Source organism: Elephas maximus, chromosome 1 (genome assembly GCF_024166365.1).
Source record: "Elephas maximus indicus isolate mEleMax1 chromosome 1, mEleMax1 primary haplotype, whole genome shotgun sequence".
Taxonomy (NCBI): domain Eukaryota; kingdom Metazoa; phylum Chordata; class Mammalia; order Proboscidea; family Elephantidae; genus Elephas; species Elephas maximus.
In genome coordinates this window covers 12,990,400-13,005,649 of record NC_064819.1, presented here as the reverse complement: position 1 = coordinate 13,005,649, position 15,250 = coordinate 12,990,400, and the positions used below count along the sequence as shown (strand labels likewise).

Here is a 15,250-nt window from a genome sequence, read left to right as displayed (position 1 = left end):
TGGCTCTCTTCCTCCTTTCAGTGAGTGACGCAGCGTTGGAGGCTCCTTGGCGTCTGCAGACCGCGGCCTACGGTACCGGGGCCCGGATTGCGGTTCCACGCAGGTTCTCTCTTAGCTTCTGAAGTCTGTTTAACGCCGTGATTCATTCATCCTCAAGTACCTGAAATCTTTGACTGTCTGGTAGACTTCCTCTGTGTTCTCTCTTTTCGGAGCTCTGGGGCCGGGCGGTATAAAAATGCGTTCTATGTAGGCCCCCGCGCCGGCCCCGCTTTTGACGGCTCTCCCCAGTAACAAAACACCGAACATTAATATCTTAGTTGCCCACAGCTCACAGCACCGTTTTAGTAGTATTCCTCAAGCGTTTGTGTACCAAAGAGGACGGGAGAAAAAACCCCAGTGGTCCAAGCCCTGCTGCTGATTCAGTATTACTGTAAATTAAAGACTCCAGAAATTATAATGGTTAAAAACCGTTTATTTTTTAGTCCAATGTTTGTGTCTTCATTTTTCTGGGCAGAAAGCCAAACTCCTGCACTGCCTGGCTCGGCGCAGGACATCTAGCCCACCTACTGACTTGGGACTTCAGAACCATGGCCACAGAGGAGGCAGGAGATAGCAAAGGGGAGTCAGCCGTCTCCTCGTCAGCCAATCGGAGCAATCAAGTGCCTGAAAAACCAAACTATGCCCTGAGATTTACTCTCCTGGGACATACGGAAGCAGTGTCATCAGTTAAGTTTAGTCCTGATGGAGAATGGCTAGCAAGTTCTGCTGCTGATAAACTAATTAAAATCTGGAGTGTCCGTGACGGAAAATACGAGAAAACACTGTGTGGTCACAGTCTGGAAATATCAGATGTTGCCTGGTCATCAGATTCGAGCCGTCTAGTTTCTGCCTCAGATGATAAAACCCTAAAGATATGGGAAGTGAGATCTGGAAAATGTTTGAAAACACTTAAGGGGCACAGTAATTATGTCTTTTGCTGTAATTTCAACCCGCTATCCAACCTCATCGTTTCAGGATCTTTTGATGAGAGTGTGAAAATATGGGAGGTGGAGACAGGAAAGTGCCTCAAGACGTTGTCCGCTCATTCTGACCCAGTGTCTGCAGTTCACTTTAATCGTAGTGGGTCCTTGATAGTATCAGGTAGCTACGATGGTCTCTGTAGAATCTGGGACGCTGCATCAGGTCAGTGTTTAAAAACCCTGGTTGATGATGATAACCCTCCTGTCTCTTTTGTACAGTTTTCTCCAAATGGTAAATACATTCTCACTGCGACTTTGGACAGTACTCTGAAACTATGGGATTATAGCAGAGGCAGATGCCTGAAAACGTACACTGGACACAAGAATGAAAAATACTGCATATTTGCCAATTTTTCAGTTACTGGTGGAAAGTGGATCGTGTCTGGTTCAGAGGATAACATGGTTTACATTTGGAACCTTCAGACTAAAGAGATTGTACAGAAATTACAAGGTCACACAGATGTTGTGATCTCAGCAACTTGCCATCCTACAGAAAACATCATTGCGTCAGCAGCGTTAGAAAATGACAAAACAATTAAACTATGGATGAGCGACCACTAAGCCCTTTTGAATCAAGTAGTAGAGCCAAGTTGGCAAAAAACTTGGATATTTAAAAACACGGTTTCTTTGAATTTTGGTATGGTTTTGTATTTCTTTTTAAAATTGCCTTTGTAACATTTTAAGAGACTTATCACTTACATTTACAAAGCAAGACAGTTGCAAAAGCAGGTCTAGAACCTGGGGCTTCTGACTTCTAATCTCGAGGCATGTTATCAATCTCTTGTGGCTGTCCCTGGACAGCTTCCTCTTTTATTCCTCTCAATGACTATTCTGGAGGATCAGTCTATTTGAGAAATATTTAGAAATAAAGTTGACAAGACAGGAGGACTGATTAAATGCGGGAAGCAAGGGAGCCTGGAGTAACTTCAAGGCTTCTGGTTTGGGAGATAAATAAAGGCATAAATCTGGAACGGTGGTGGGTTGGAGATCATGTCAGGTGTCATCCACACACACACTTCAGCAATAATCTACGTGATAGGGCAGGGAACAGCGTGTACATGAAATCAAGCCTGTAAATTGTAAAAAGTCATGGTTAGGTTTGTTGTGTGAGTGTAATTATAAGTTTATGTCAAGATAAAAACTAAAAATAGAAACGACTTAAATGGCACCTTCCTGAAGACCTCTCGCTACTTTGCCAGGTAGTGTCCTCTCATGATTTGCAGGCAAGCTGTCTGAGTGGTGTGACTGTCTCTCCTGTGTCATGAGTCTCACCTATGAACTCCTCCCCATCCTTCAGAGACAGCTTAGGAGCCTCCACTCTGTGAAGCCATGACTGCCTGTAGCCTGCAACCACAGCAGACAGCCGGGTTAGGTTTTTCTGCTTTCTATAGCTTCTGTCACACAATTCAAAATATATCATTTACCAATTTGTTTTGTAATTGTATCACACACCATGTTTCCACTAGATTATGTGCTCTGTGGAACTAGGAAGTGTGTTTTATTCATCTCTGTATTCTCAGTTTTTACATAATGAAGGGACTCAACTAATGCCTGATGAATGACAGGGAACGACATCACCACAGCTTTCACTGCTTCAGTCCCTGCTTTCAATACATTTTAGTTATAAGTCCTTAAACTCTTCCTTTGTTGATTAAAAATAAGACTGTATTCTCTGACTATATCCTCAAAATATTAACTTATAGGAACTTAAAGGCTTATAGGAAATACAAAGTGGAAAAAAACCAGTTTCTGCCCACTTTACCTATGGAGACATGATAAATATGTGAGAAGTCTAGAAATTATGCAAGACATAATACTGAAATAATTTAACTGAAAACAACAAGGGCAAAACTTCTTTTGTATTCCATAGTACCTCATTAAAAAAAAAGAAACCAACTCACTGCTGTCGAGTCAATTCCTACTCATAGTGACCCGATAGGACAGATCAGAATTGCCCTATGGGGTTTCCAGCCAGCGTCTGGTGGATCTGAACTGCCAACCTTTTGGTAAGCAGCCGAACCCTTAACCACTGCGCCACTGTATAATAGTGCTCTTTAAATTTGATTTGCTTGGTAAGTGCTGAAGAATATAAGATACTGGAGTTACTAGTAGGGAATGACTGCTGAGAGGTTGGTATGTGAGGGTACTGGGAGAGATGGGATGAGTTAGGGTGGGTCTCAAATCCTGGCCAAGAAATTTATATTTAACCCATAAACAAAGAGTAGTCACTGTAAGTTACTGAATAGGATAATGATGTAAAATGGGAAATGACTGTAAATTCTTGCTGCATGGGTACCATTTGTGAGCTTTCGTTTAATGGAACATTTTTATTACAACAAATCTTTACGATACATCACTTTTAAATGTCTCTTGAGATGTTAAAACTAGTATTGTTCTATGAAGAAAGACCACTTATTTTAAAAATTTACCCATTTCTACAACACTGGTTTGAGTAAGATGCAACATAAACCAAAACCAAACCCACTGCCATGGAGTCAATTCCAACTCATAGTGACCCTACAGGACAGAGCAGAACTGCCCCATAGGGTTTCCAAGGAGTGGCTGGGATACTTGAACTGCCAACCTTTTGGTTAGCAGCAGTAGCTCTTAACCACTACGCCCACTGGGGTTTCCTGATGCAACATACGTGTCCCGAAATAAGCAAGAAAACCTAATCTCCTAAAAGGTAGATGAAACAATGCCTTCTGATGATAAACTTTGCAAATGATAAAAATCAAGTAACTTGATACTATAAAGAAAGTAAAGTCAAATGACTATACTGTAAAGTATACAGACAGACATTAATATTAACAGATAGATTCTGAAACTATTTGTAGAGTAGTGCATTTCATTTTACTGAATATCTCATTAAACTCCCCAACAGTGACCTGGGGAGAACTAGCATGCTGGCATGGCTGCGTGGACTTGTCACCATTAATACCCATGAAGCAGGTGAGGATAAGTGAAACGTGTAAAACAGAAACCAACATCCATACCTAAATAGTCAAACTATAAATTAGATACACACCAGGTACAAATGCTTATCTTTCAACACTAATGTAATAAGAAAATACATTAGAGAGATTTTTACAATTAGGAAATTAGCATAAAAGCAGCAGGAAAAGGACAAGTTGGGAACTGCCAGCCATGGAGCCAAAGAGGTGACTCTGCTTGCCCCAAACACCTCCGTGCTATTGGGATTTCTCAGTCCTCAGAGACTCATGGCCGTTGCTGCTGAGTCAGGTCTGACTCGTGTGACCTCGTGTATAACAGCAGGACTCCATGGGGTTTTCTTGGCTGTAATCTCTATCAGATGGCCAGGCCTTTCTGCCATGGTACCACTGGGCAGGTTTGAACCACCAACTTTTAGGTTAGTAGACAAGTGCAAATCATTTGTGGCATCAAAGAACTAGACGGCATTGTGGCCTTTGGGGAAAAGTCACTTTGGTAATGGGAATAAGAGATACGCTACCTGACTATCTAAAGAGTTAATATTAAAGTGGAAATAAGTTGTCTCATTTTTCATTCTTTCATTTTCTCAAAAAGGCTAAAAGGCTGCATTTTACTTGGATCTAAGCCATAAAACAGACAAATTATTCTTTAAGGAAATTTATTTGCACCTCTAGAGCAGAAACAGGTAAGTCTGTGCCAACACCACTTCTGTGAGATGCATCCTCACGCTGCCTCTGCGACCCGGGCTTGTCGCTGCACCGCCACTCCTGGGCTTTCAGAAGCCAGGCACTGTGGGTACTTCTACTCCGCTTTGGCCTTCGTTGCTGCTTCCTCTCTCAGGTGAGCTTTCTTTTCTAAGTTCACACTTGTTAAAGACTCTTGTCTTTTGATGGCCTAAAGGGAAACAAATTTTAACAGGTGATTATTTGTGCCAGTTTCGGGGGGAGTGTCAGGACCTGGCACCGATGACAGCAGGTTAACCAGGGCAGTGCAGGGACGTTGGGGTCGGCTGCTTGGACACTGGGCACCTTCTGTGTGCCTTGTGCTTCCTCTTGGCTCATGATATAGTGGACAATCCATTCAAGTGCAAGAAATGCCACCCCTGTCCTTTTTCTTCCTTCCTGGCCCGTCTTTAAACCTGGTAGCCTCTCTTCTTCCCTTAAACCTCAACCCCTTGTCTTTCCCTTTTTCCTTTCTTTAGTGGCAAATGCTTTTGATTTTTGTTTCTATCACTTTTTTCCTTTCACCGTTCATTTCTCCTCCATTTGCATATTTCCACACCCTTCTAGCTCCTCCTCCTTTCTTACCAAAAACGTTCAGCTTTTGGGGATCCTAAACTTGGCCAAAATGCAACTACTGGTGACTTCCAGCAGTCTCTATCCTGATAGACCAGCCTTTGAGAGCAAACCACAGTGGGAGAGAGGCAGCCATCCTCTACCCTTATCCCCTTCACGTGAGTGGCTGCATCCATTTCTGTGACTTACACAAACAGGCCACTTTCAAAATTTTTATACCAAATAGGTGACACTAGGACCTCGGCTGGTATTTGCTTACACGTGTGAGATCTCGCACGTTAAGAGTTAGGTGTGAGGAGGGGAGTACGAAGTCGATGCTGAGAAGGACAAAAAGTACGATGGCTAAATTCTAAACCACGGGTGGTCCAGAAGCTCTCTGCTCCGGGACCGTTTACCAGTTTGGCCCAGTTTGAGCTTTGAGTAGAGAACAGAAATAATGGTCACAATAACAAGGGAGGAAAAGTAAGCCCCTGTCCTGAGAGCACTTTATAAACATATAAGGGATTACTGTAAATATGTCAGCGTCATTTTCCTATTCCACGTTACCGATGACATCTGTGGTAATGGAACACTTTTTTTGGTTTGTTTTTTTACTTTACACAAAACTAATTTAGTCCTTCTTCACCACACCAAAGTTAGGATCTGCTGTTCACCGCCAAGCACGTTATCCCAGCTTTGTCCCTACCCGGCCTTATTTTGCTTGTTTCTGATGGTTTCTTGTGTAGAAAGTGGCCTTCTGTTCTCTGAGTATATACAAGAGTCAGTCCCTGCTTTCCTCCAGGCTCTTTGTGGAAAACGCACGGAGGAAGAGAGAAAACACACACTCACCTTCTTTCCCTCAATAATCATGACGACGCAGCCTGCCAGTGTCAGGGCGATCATGAGATAGCTGACCTTTATCCGGATCTTGTTTTTAGCAGTATCGAGCATCTCAAACCTAATCCAATGGGATCACGAGAGAAAGTTACTAGCTTCTTTTTTCTGGGGTCGCCAGCAGGACACAAAGTTCTATGTACCACAAATTAGAAGTGCAGTGGGCCTATAAATATAAAAGGGGGGGGGCCTGGAGATCTTATAAGACCTTGGGGGAGGACAGGGTATTTCTATGTTATACATAAAATACAATAAGATAGTACAGGTTTAAAGCTGGATAAAAGCAGTAAGAAGAAAGTCTGAAGACAGAAATGGTAGCCAGGAATGAGGCCCAAAACCAGGCGTATTAATGCCCACTTGCTATGGCGTGGTCTAATTCTGACACCAAGCTTTCCAGCAGCCAATGCTGTAAGAGAAAGCTGGTTAGCGCACCGGTTACAGTGTTCTGAGAAAATCAGCAGCTATTTCTCCCTGGGGTTATCAGGAAGAAGAAATGATGTGACACAAAGATTGCCTAAACAATACCCTTGCACCAGATACTGCAGTGAGCTTCATACTTTTCAACACAAAGCACAATTCCGAAAGAAAACAAACATGGAGCAGAGTTCAAGCACGTGTGCCATACGCCTAGCTTTTTGCTCTCTGTCTTGAACCGGGAACAGATTTGAGAATATCTGGGACCCTTAATGTTTTTCTTTTAACTAATGTTTTGCTAAAATTGAGTGACAGTGAACTTGAGATCATGCTCTTTGGCAAGGGCTTTGAGTGTTGTTCTTCTAAACTGTCTGCTCGTTACAGACGCGTGTGCCTTAACAGAGTTGAGGGTTGGATTACCATTCTTGTGTGAAAGCGAAGAGGCCGAACCGAGAAGAGCCTAAAGAGAAGGCCACTCCACCTTGGTGATGCTACAGGTGGCTGAAGGGTTATTTCCATGGGTCATGGGTCTAGTACCTGGCTGGCTGGCAGACACCTCAAGGCAGGGCATGTGGAGTCTTAATGGGGCCCAGGAGAGAGAGCTTCTGGCCTAATCAGAATGACTATCTCTAGATAAAAGGACTGCAGTGCTTTCACTGTCTTTGTATTTTCCAGATTTTAACACATACTACTTTTGAAATCTGGGGATGGGGGTGGTGTGCAGAGGGAGGAGGACCTGGGACACTGCGGATGGGGATAGGAAGAGGACCCTGAAAGCACAGACGATGTGATGTGAGAGCTGGGACCCAATGAGGCAGCAGTGTGGCTAGGACAGAGACTGAAGCTGGACCTGCAAGGTGGCAGGAACCAGGAACAACTGCCAAGGTCAGTGGATCACTCAGTTAAGACCATCTGAGAGCCCACCAACCACAGACTAACCACTCACATTGACAATATTTCATGTGAATTGGCATTTCTAACTGAAGTGCTGTAATCCTCACGAAAAGTGATGTATTATCCATTTAAGGGAACATTGAGAAAGTGAAATGCATTTAAATGAGGTAGTGAGGTCATTCTCCAGCCTCTAGGGAGCAGTAAGAATGGGCAAGTTAAGCAGAGCCTATTCAGAACTACCAGCAGAAGGACAAAGAGTTGCCCAGGTTGGTAGGGGAGCCTCCCAGGGTGACTGACTGGGCAGGGCTTTGGGCCTGAGGAGTTCTGAGACCCACCTACAAGGCAGATCCAGGAAGGTATGCCTCAGTAGGTCTATGCAGCACCCATCAGGGCTGTGGGGATATACTAGCTGGTTTTCTGCTGGGATATTCTGGAGGAAATTAGGGCACAGGCAAGAATTGATATCATCCTCATATCCTGTGGGCTCTTATTTCCAGGAGACTGCACTGTCACTGTAGCTAGGAGGCCAGGGTTTTCCTGCTGAATGGTCCTGGTGAAAAGAATGTGCTATGTCGTTGCACTGGGAGGAGCAGAAGGGCTGTGTTCAAGCTGTTGAGAACAGAAAGCAAATACTATCTATCTTCCTGGAAAAGATAGCCTGAATAAACCCAGATCTTTTTCAACCATGACTTGAAAGCAGAAGCCAGAGGTCCAGGAGTAGTTTCCTGCCTTAAGAGAACTTCCAGGAGCTATGTCCCAAGCCCCTGTCTCTGAACAGGACAATGCCCACAGGGCACATGGCATCATTCTCAGGCTTTCTCCTGGCCAAGATGGCATCCAGTCAGAACCTTTACCGTCAGGCTGGAGCAGTAGTTCTCAACCTCGGCTGATTTTGCCCCTCAGGGGATATTTGGCAATGTCTGGAGACAGTTTTGATTGCCATGACTGGGGACAGTGGTGCTGGCATCTAGTGGGTGAGAAGCCAGGGGTGCTGCCAAACACCTTACAGTGCACAGGAACAGCCCCCACAACAAAGAATTATCTGGTCCGAACTGTCAACAGTGCTGAGGTTGAGAAACCCTGGGCTGGAGGAACCTGTACTGACCATCTACAAATTCTGAAAAAGCCTCAAGATCCCAGCCAGAACTGGGTTTAAGGAAGTTAGTGACAGGAGACACTCTTTCCTGGATCCCACAAGAGAACATGCCGCATTTAAATATTTTTACGTCTAAGGTTGAATGCTTGAGAGGATTTTGTAGGCAAGTTTCTGTTACTGGTACCTAATTCATTTACCCAGATTAAAAACAAAAGTGAACATCATTGTTGAATCACTTTCTGCAGCTAGGAGAATGAATCAAACCGTTGACTTTGGCGTGCCTGACGGCTAAACACTAAACACACCAAACACCATGTGGGTCGTAAGACATACATCCTCTAGCACTGTTTTTATTCTAGGTACTTGCCAAAGAGAAAACATTTACAGAAATAAAAAATGTTTCAAAAATTTGGTCGAAGGGTTTCAAGAGAGCAGAACTCAGAAGAACTGCTTTTCCTTTAAAACAGATCAAAAACAAAATAAACGAACTCATTGTTGTCGAATTGATTTTGACTCATGGCGACCCTGTGTGTTACACAGTAGAACTGCTCCATAGGGTTTTCTTAGCTGTAATCTTTACGGAAGCAGATTGCTAGGTCTTTCTTCCATAGTGCTTACTGGGTCAGTTTGAACCTCCAACCTTTAGGTTAGTATTTGAGCACAAACCATGTGCACCACCCAGGGATGCTTAAAACAGATCCGTGAGAAGTGAAAGCTCCCTACAGTCCCAAGTACAGCACTCACGAGACAGCCTCTGGGATCTCTTCTTCCTTTTTGAAGCGACCTGACCATACCAGGATCTTCCTCTCCCACTCTGTAGGCTTGTGTAATGGCACCCTGTGGCTGTAAGAGTCTATGAGAAAAACCAGATAAGAAGTCTTATTTGAGATTAAAACTCCCAAATTTAACAACAGTAAAATGCTGTTTGTGCTTTTTAGCTATTCATTAAACAGAAACACCAAGAAACTTCAAGCTAATAAAAGGTTTCCTTGAATAGAATTTCTTAGAATATCTTCTTTCTCAAACAAGACTCCAAAATCCCAGGAGGACAGAGGTAAAATAAAAGCATTATTTCCCAATAGAAGCCCCATTCAAGCCAAGCTGAAAAAAAAGCTCAAAGAACACCATAAACAAAGACGTGAAGGTAAGGCTGCACTAAGAAGGGAACAGTGCACAGCTTGTCTGACTTAAGCAGAGTAAGAAAAGGGTTGTAAGATAAGGTCAGATTACAAAAGACCTCACATGCCAGATAAAGGACTTTAGACATGATTTGGAAACTATTGTACGTTTTGAAGCAAGGAAGAAGTTAATGTCTTAGAAAGACTGATCTACACAATGGAGAAAGGGAGAAAGTGGGAGGCAGGGCAGAGTAGACAAGTGCAAATGGAAGCTGGTAAAACAAGGATGAGGTGATATGGCCTGTACCAGAGTTTAAACAATGGGAAGCGAAATGAAGGAGCCAATGTGAGGATGACCAGGAGAATTTGGGGACTGATTAAATTAAGATGAAGAAGAAAGATGTCTTGGTCATCTAGTACTGCTATAACAGAAATACCACAAGTGGATGGCTTTAACAAAGAGTTTATTCTCTCGCAGTCCAATAGGCTAGAAGTCCAAATTCAGGGCGCCGGCTCCAGGGGAAGGCTTTCTCTCTCTGTCAGTTCTGGAGGAAGGTCCTTGTCACCAGTGTTCCCTTGATCTGGGAGCATCTCAGTGCAGGAACCTCAGGTCCAAAGGACACGCTTTGCTCCTGGCACTGTTTTCCTGGTGATATGAGGTCCCCATGTCTCTCTGCTTGCTTCTCTCTTTTATATCTCAAAGAGATTGGCTTAAGACGCTATCTAATCTTACAGATCTCATCAGTATAAAATAACAAAAACCAAACCCACTGCTGTCAAGTCAATTCCGACTCATAGCAACCCTATAACTGCCACTAATCCATCTCATTACATCATAGTGATAGGATTTACAACACACAGGGAAATCACATCAGATGGAAAAATGGTAGACAATCATACAGTACTGGGAATCATGACCTAGCCAAGCTGACAGATATTCTTGGGGGGCACAATTGAATTCATGACAAAAGAATAATGGAAAACCTCAAATGTCGGTAACTAGAATAATGGCTGTCCTGTTGACTAAGATAAGGAGGCTGTGAAAAGAACCAGTTAGGAAAGGCTAAAGCCCGAATGTCATTTTAGATTTGTGGAGCCTGAAGGGAATTTATGTCATCTGAGTAGGTTTCACCTAGTTTCAACAGTAAGTCAGAAGTGATAAAGGGACAAGTTGGTGAAAGTGATAAAGGAGAGCAGAAGGCCAAGGGCTGAGCCTTGGGGCATGACCAGAGAAAGGGGACCGGAGACAGAGGCAGCAGAGGAAAATGGAGTGGCCAAAGAAGCAGAAGAACAAGAAAAGTACAGAACCACAATATTATAGATTGAACTGTGTCCTCCAAAAAGATATGTTGAAGTCCTAACCCCTTTGTCTGTGAATGTGACCCTGTTTGGAAATACGATCTCTGAAGATGTTGTCAGATTAACATGAGCTCCTAATGGAGTAGGGTCAGTCCTAATCCTAAATGACTGGTGTCCCTATAAAAGAGAAGAAGACACACAGAGACAGAGCATGGATATCATATGATGCTGTAAGTCAAGGAATTCCTGGAGCTGCCAGAAGCTAGGAGAGCGATAGGGAACAGATTCTCCCTCAGAGCCTCAGAAGGAACCAACACGGCTGACACCCTGATTTGGACTCCCAGCATCCGGAACAGTGAAACAATAAATTTCTGTTCTTACAAGCCACCCTATTTGTCGTATTTGGTTAGCTGCCCTAGGAAATTAATATGCACAGAATGTAAGAGAGTTTTTGACAGGGGAAGTTGAAGAAAGGGGGCAGAAGAGGTTAGGGAATCAGAGTGTCAGGTTAGAAGGAACTTGTGGAGATCATTTCCCCTTTCCATCCTCTGCCTTCATCTCCCTTGCAGACAGACCATCTCCTGGACTATCACCTGCACCTCACACCCTGTCCCACCTCCACACCTTTGCTCATGCTGCTCCTTTTCACCTAATAGAAGACAACACCAAAAGGAAAAAAAAAGAGAGAACCAAGGGCAAGAAAAGAAGTCGAGAAGTGTAAAAACAGTGCTGCTGTAGTCTTGTCCCTTAGCCCTTTCAGCGCTTGACACAATTCTCTCTAGTTTTTTTTTTTTTTGAGCCTTTTAAAGTAATACATACTCATTACAGAAAATTCAGAAAATATAGATGTGAAAGAAGAAAAAAATAAGAACCATTCATAATCCTACTGTCACAGATAACTACTATATTTTTATTTTGGTATGTTTCTTAAGTTTTCCCACAGGCATGTATGTATTTGTGTGTAATTTATGTGCGTCTAAAAAAAAAAAACAAAACTTTTTTTATATCATGTTTATGCTTACATGTAAGATAAAATCTTATACCCTGCTCTGTTCATTAACATTTTTCATGTTAGTATATGCCTTCTGTAAGCACTATTTCCAAGAGTTATATAATATCCCATCAAGGTGATCTAACATAATTTGACATTTAAATTTATTTCTAATTTTCCCGTTATACATAAATAATGGGAGCATCTTTAAATTCAATATTTTTTCATATAATGGCTTATTTCTTAGGATAGAACCCCCAGAGGCCAAAGAACATGGGCATTTTTAAGCTCTCGATAAGTATTCCTTGGAGATGGTTCCTCTCCACTTGCCAAGACCTGTTTTGCCCAGGTGTCCTCCTACGAAGCAGCAGGAAGCCAGACAGTACCTGGGACAGTTTTATATTATGCCTCTTCTTCCCAGAGTGGTGACAATGACAAGGTTAGGGATAAGACTGGAGGTAGCTAGAGTCAACGCCCAAGCCAGAGCTTAGCCCTGGTTCCATTTTATGCAAACATCAATTCTAGATTTGGTTCATCTTTGGAACCCCTTAGATAATTTCTAGACTACTATTTACTTTGGGGCATCTATGTTCCTACAAAAAAACTCCAGGCCATCTGTTGAGACAAGGGAGCAATGAAAATGACAAACGAGAAAAATGAAGACATCACCGCTACGTGTGAGAGCAGAGGCAATATAAGTACAATTTGGGGGCCTGGCCTCCATGACAGGATATGATGTGGGAGCCCCTATGACAACCTCTCTTTCGGGTCTTTTGATTCCAGGATGTCCTATTCTTTGAGAGCTGCCTCATCCATACCTGGAAACATCACTGAAAACTTACCGGATGGAGCTTTTGGACTTTCCTGTGGTTTGGTGCAAAATCCGTTTCCTCTCTTCAGATCAGTGTTTCTGGTGAGCCTTAGGGACGAGGAAACATCTCTTTCACACAACCTAAAAAAACTTCCTAGAAAAGAAAGAAAAATGTTTCAGAGAAAGAAAATATGATGTTTTCTCAAAATGAGGTTATATATTTCATTTATAAAATTAATGCATTTAAAAATAAATATACTGTACTGTATATAAGGTACACATACTATATTTAAGGTGCTATTTTGAAATATACACATTTTGCCGATTAGGAAAGAAAATGATTCACAACATACAAGTTTTATCACCTTTAACCTTTGTAAGTACTTCTGTGATGTACCTTGTTAAACATTAACGGTTCTGGTAGCAACATTATGCATTATGGCGCCAGGGCTTGTTAATAGACTAGCAACCTCCCAGAAGTGATAAACCCCGTGGCTAAGGGGCCAGCACTATTCTCGCGAAATCTGGGTAATGGGCGGCACTGGCCAGCAGGGGGCTCTGGAGAGCCTTGCTCCTTCCAAACCACAACTCTCCAATTAGAAAGTTTAGATGTACTCGTTAATTATGTGTAAGTTAAAAAGCTACACACAGTTAACTTTTTAAATGTAAAAATTTAAACACAAAGTAGAGAGTAGCATTACAAACCCCATGTACTCAGTACCCAATTCAAAAATCCAAGTCCGTTGTCGCTGAGTCGATTCTGACTCCTAGCGACCCTATAGGACAGAGTAGAACCGCCCTCAGAGGGCTTCCAAGGAGCACCTGATGGATAGCTTCTACAATTAACAACACATGACTGATATGGATTGTGTCCCTCCAACAAGATACCTTGAAGTGCTAACCCCTGGTACCTGTGAACGTTTAACTTATTTGGAAATTGCGTCTCTGAACATGTTATCCATTCATATGAGGTCATATTGGAGTACCAGTTACCCCCAAGTCAATGCCAACTCATGGTGATCCTATGTGTGTCAGAGTAGAACTGTGCTCCATAGGGTCTTTTTTATTTAAAAAAAAAAAAAAAACATGAAATGAAAATATATGCCATCTCAACAATTTCTACATGTACAATTCGGTAACACTGGTTATATACTGTTGTGTAACTATTCTTGCTATCCTTTTCCAGGTCATTCTACTACTATACACAGAAACTCACTACCCCCTAAGAAAAAACGCCCTCTTTCCACCTACCTCCCACCCATGGTAACAATAATTTTTCATTTCTATTTACTTGCTCTTTTCATGTAAGTGAGATCATACAGTAGTTGTCCTTTAGCGACTAGGCTTGTTTTGCTCAGCGTTATTTTTTTCAAGGCTCATCCATGTTGTGGCATGCATCGGGACTTCATTCCTCTTGATGGCTGAGGAGTATTCCATTGTGCGTATATACATTTTGTTTATCCATTCGTCTGGTGCTGGACATTTTGGTTGTTTCCATCTTTCGGCTTCTGTGAAAAGTGCTACGATAAACATTGGTATATAGGTTTCTGTCTGCTTTCCTGCCATCACTTCTTCTGGGTATATCCATAGGGTTTTCGGTGACTGATTTTTGTGAAGTAGATCACCAGGCCTTTCTTCCAAGGTCCCTTTGGGTCAGCTTGAACCTCCAACCTTTTAATTAGTAACGAACCACTTAAACCATCTGTACCACCCAGGGACTCCCGTATTGGAGTACCCATCGCCGCTGAGTTGATTCTGACTCATAGCGACTCTACAGAAGAGAGTAGAACTGCCCCATAGGGTTTCTAAGGAGTGGCTAGTGGATTCGAACTGCCAACCTCTTGGTTAGCAGCAGAGCTCTTAACCACTGTGCCACCAATCCAATATGGGTGGCGCCTTTATAAAAGAGGAGAAGAGATACAGAGAGGACAGCCATGTGATGACAGAGGCAGAAATCGAAGCTGCAAGTCAAGGCCTTACAAAATGAGTTGGGAAGTGATCCCTCTGCTGCTATTTTTTGGACAAGTTTGTAAAGCATTAATTCTAATTCTTCTTTAAATGCCTGTTAGATTTCACCAAGGAGCCCTGGTGGTGCAGTGGTTAAGGGCTCGGCTGCTAACCAAAAGGTCAGCCATTTAAACCCACCAGCTGCTCGGGAGAAAGATATGGCAGTCTGCTTCCGTAAAGATTACAGCCTTGGAAACCCTATGGGGCAATTTAACTCAGTCCTATAGGGTCACTGGTGGCATAGCGGTTAAGCGCTACGGCTGCTAACCAAAGGGTCGGCAGTTCAAATCCACCAGGCGCTCCTTGGAAACTCTAGGGGACAGTTCTACCCTGTCCGATAGGGTCACTATGAGTCAGGATTGACTCGATGGCAACAGGTAGAATTCCCCACTCAAGCCATATGGGCCTGGACTTTTCTTTGCAGGAAGCCTTAAAATTACTCATTCAACCTCTTTAGTTGTAATAGAAATTTATTCAGATT

At 42.8% G+C, this 15,250-nt stretch overlaps 2 protein-coding genes across 2 annotated transcripts in view; one reads left to right on the top strand and one right to left on the bottom strand.

Moving 5' to 3' along the window:
- On the top strand, positions 1 to 3,322 carry WDR5B (WD repeat domain 5B). Its single transcript, XM_049877932.1, has one exon. It carries the CDS (start codon positions 588 to 590, stop codon positions 1,578 to 1,580), a length of 993 nt encoding a protein of 330 aa, XP_049733889.1. The 5' UTR covers positions 1 to 587; the 3' UTR covers positions 1,581 to 3,322.
- A 477-nt stretch (positions 3,323 to 3,799) lies between these two features.
- Positions 3,800 to 15,250, bottom strand: part of FAM162A (family with sequence similarity 162 member A) — a 35,019-nt gene continuing 23,568 nt past the window's right edge. Inside the window, exons 2-5 of the mRNA XM_049877945.1 lie at positions 12,794 to 12,916; positions 9,288 to 9,396; positions 6,095 to 6,203; positions 3,800 to 4,865 (exon numbers count right to left, since the gene is read on the bottom strand). Of these exons, the coding sequence (XP_049733902.1) occupies positions 4,773 to 4,865; positions 6,095 to 6,203; positions 9,288 to 9,396; positions 12,794 to 12,916 (434 nt within the window). The 3' untranslated portion in view covers positions 3,800 to 4,772. The remainder of the gene's footprint in view (positions 4,866 to 6,094; positions 6,204 to 9,287; positions 9,397 to 12,793; positions 12,917 to 15,250) is intronic.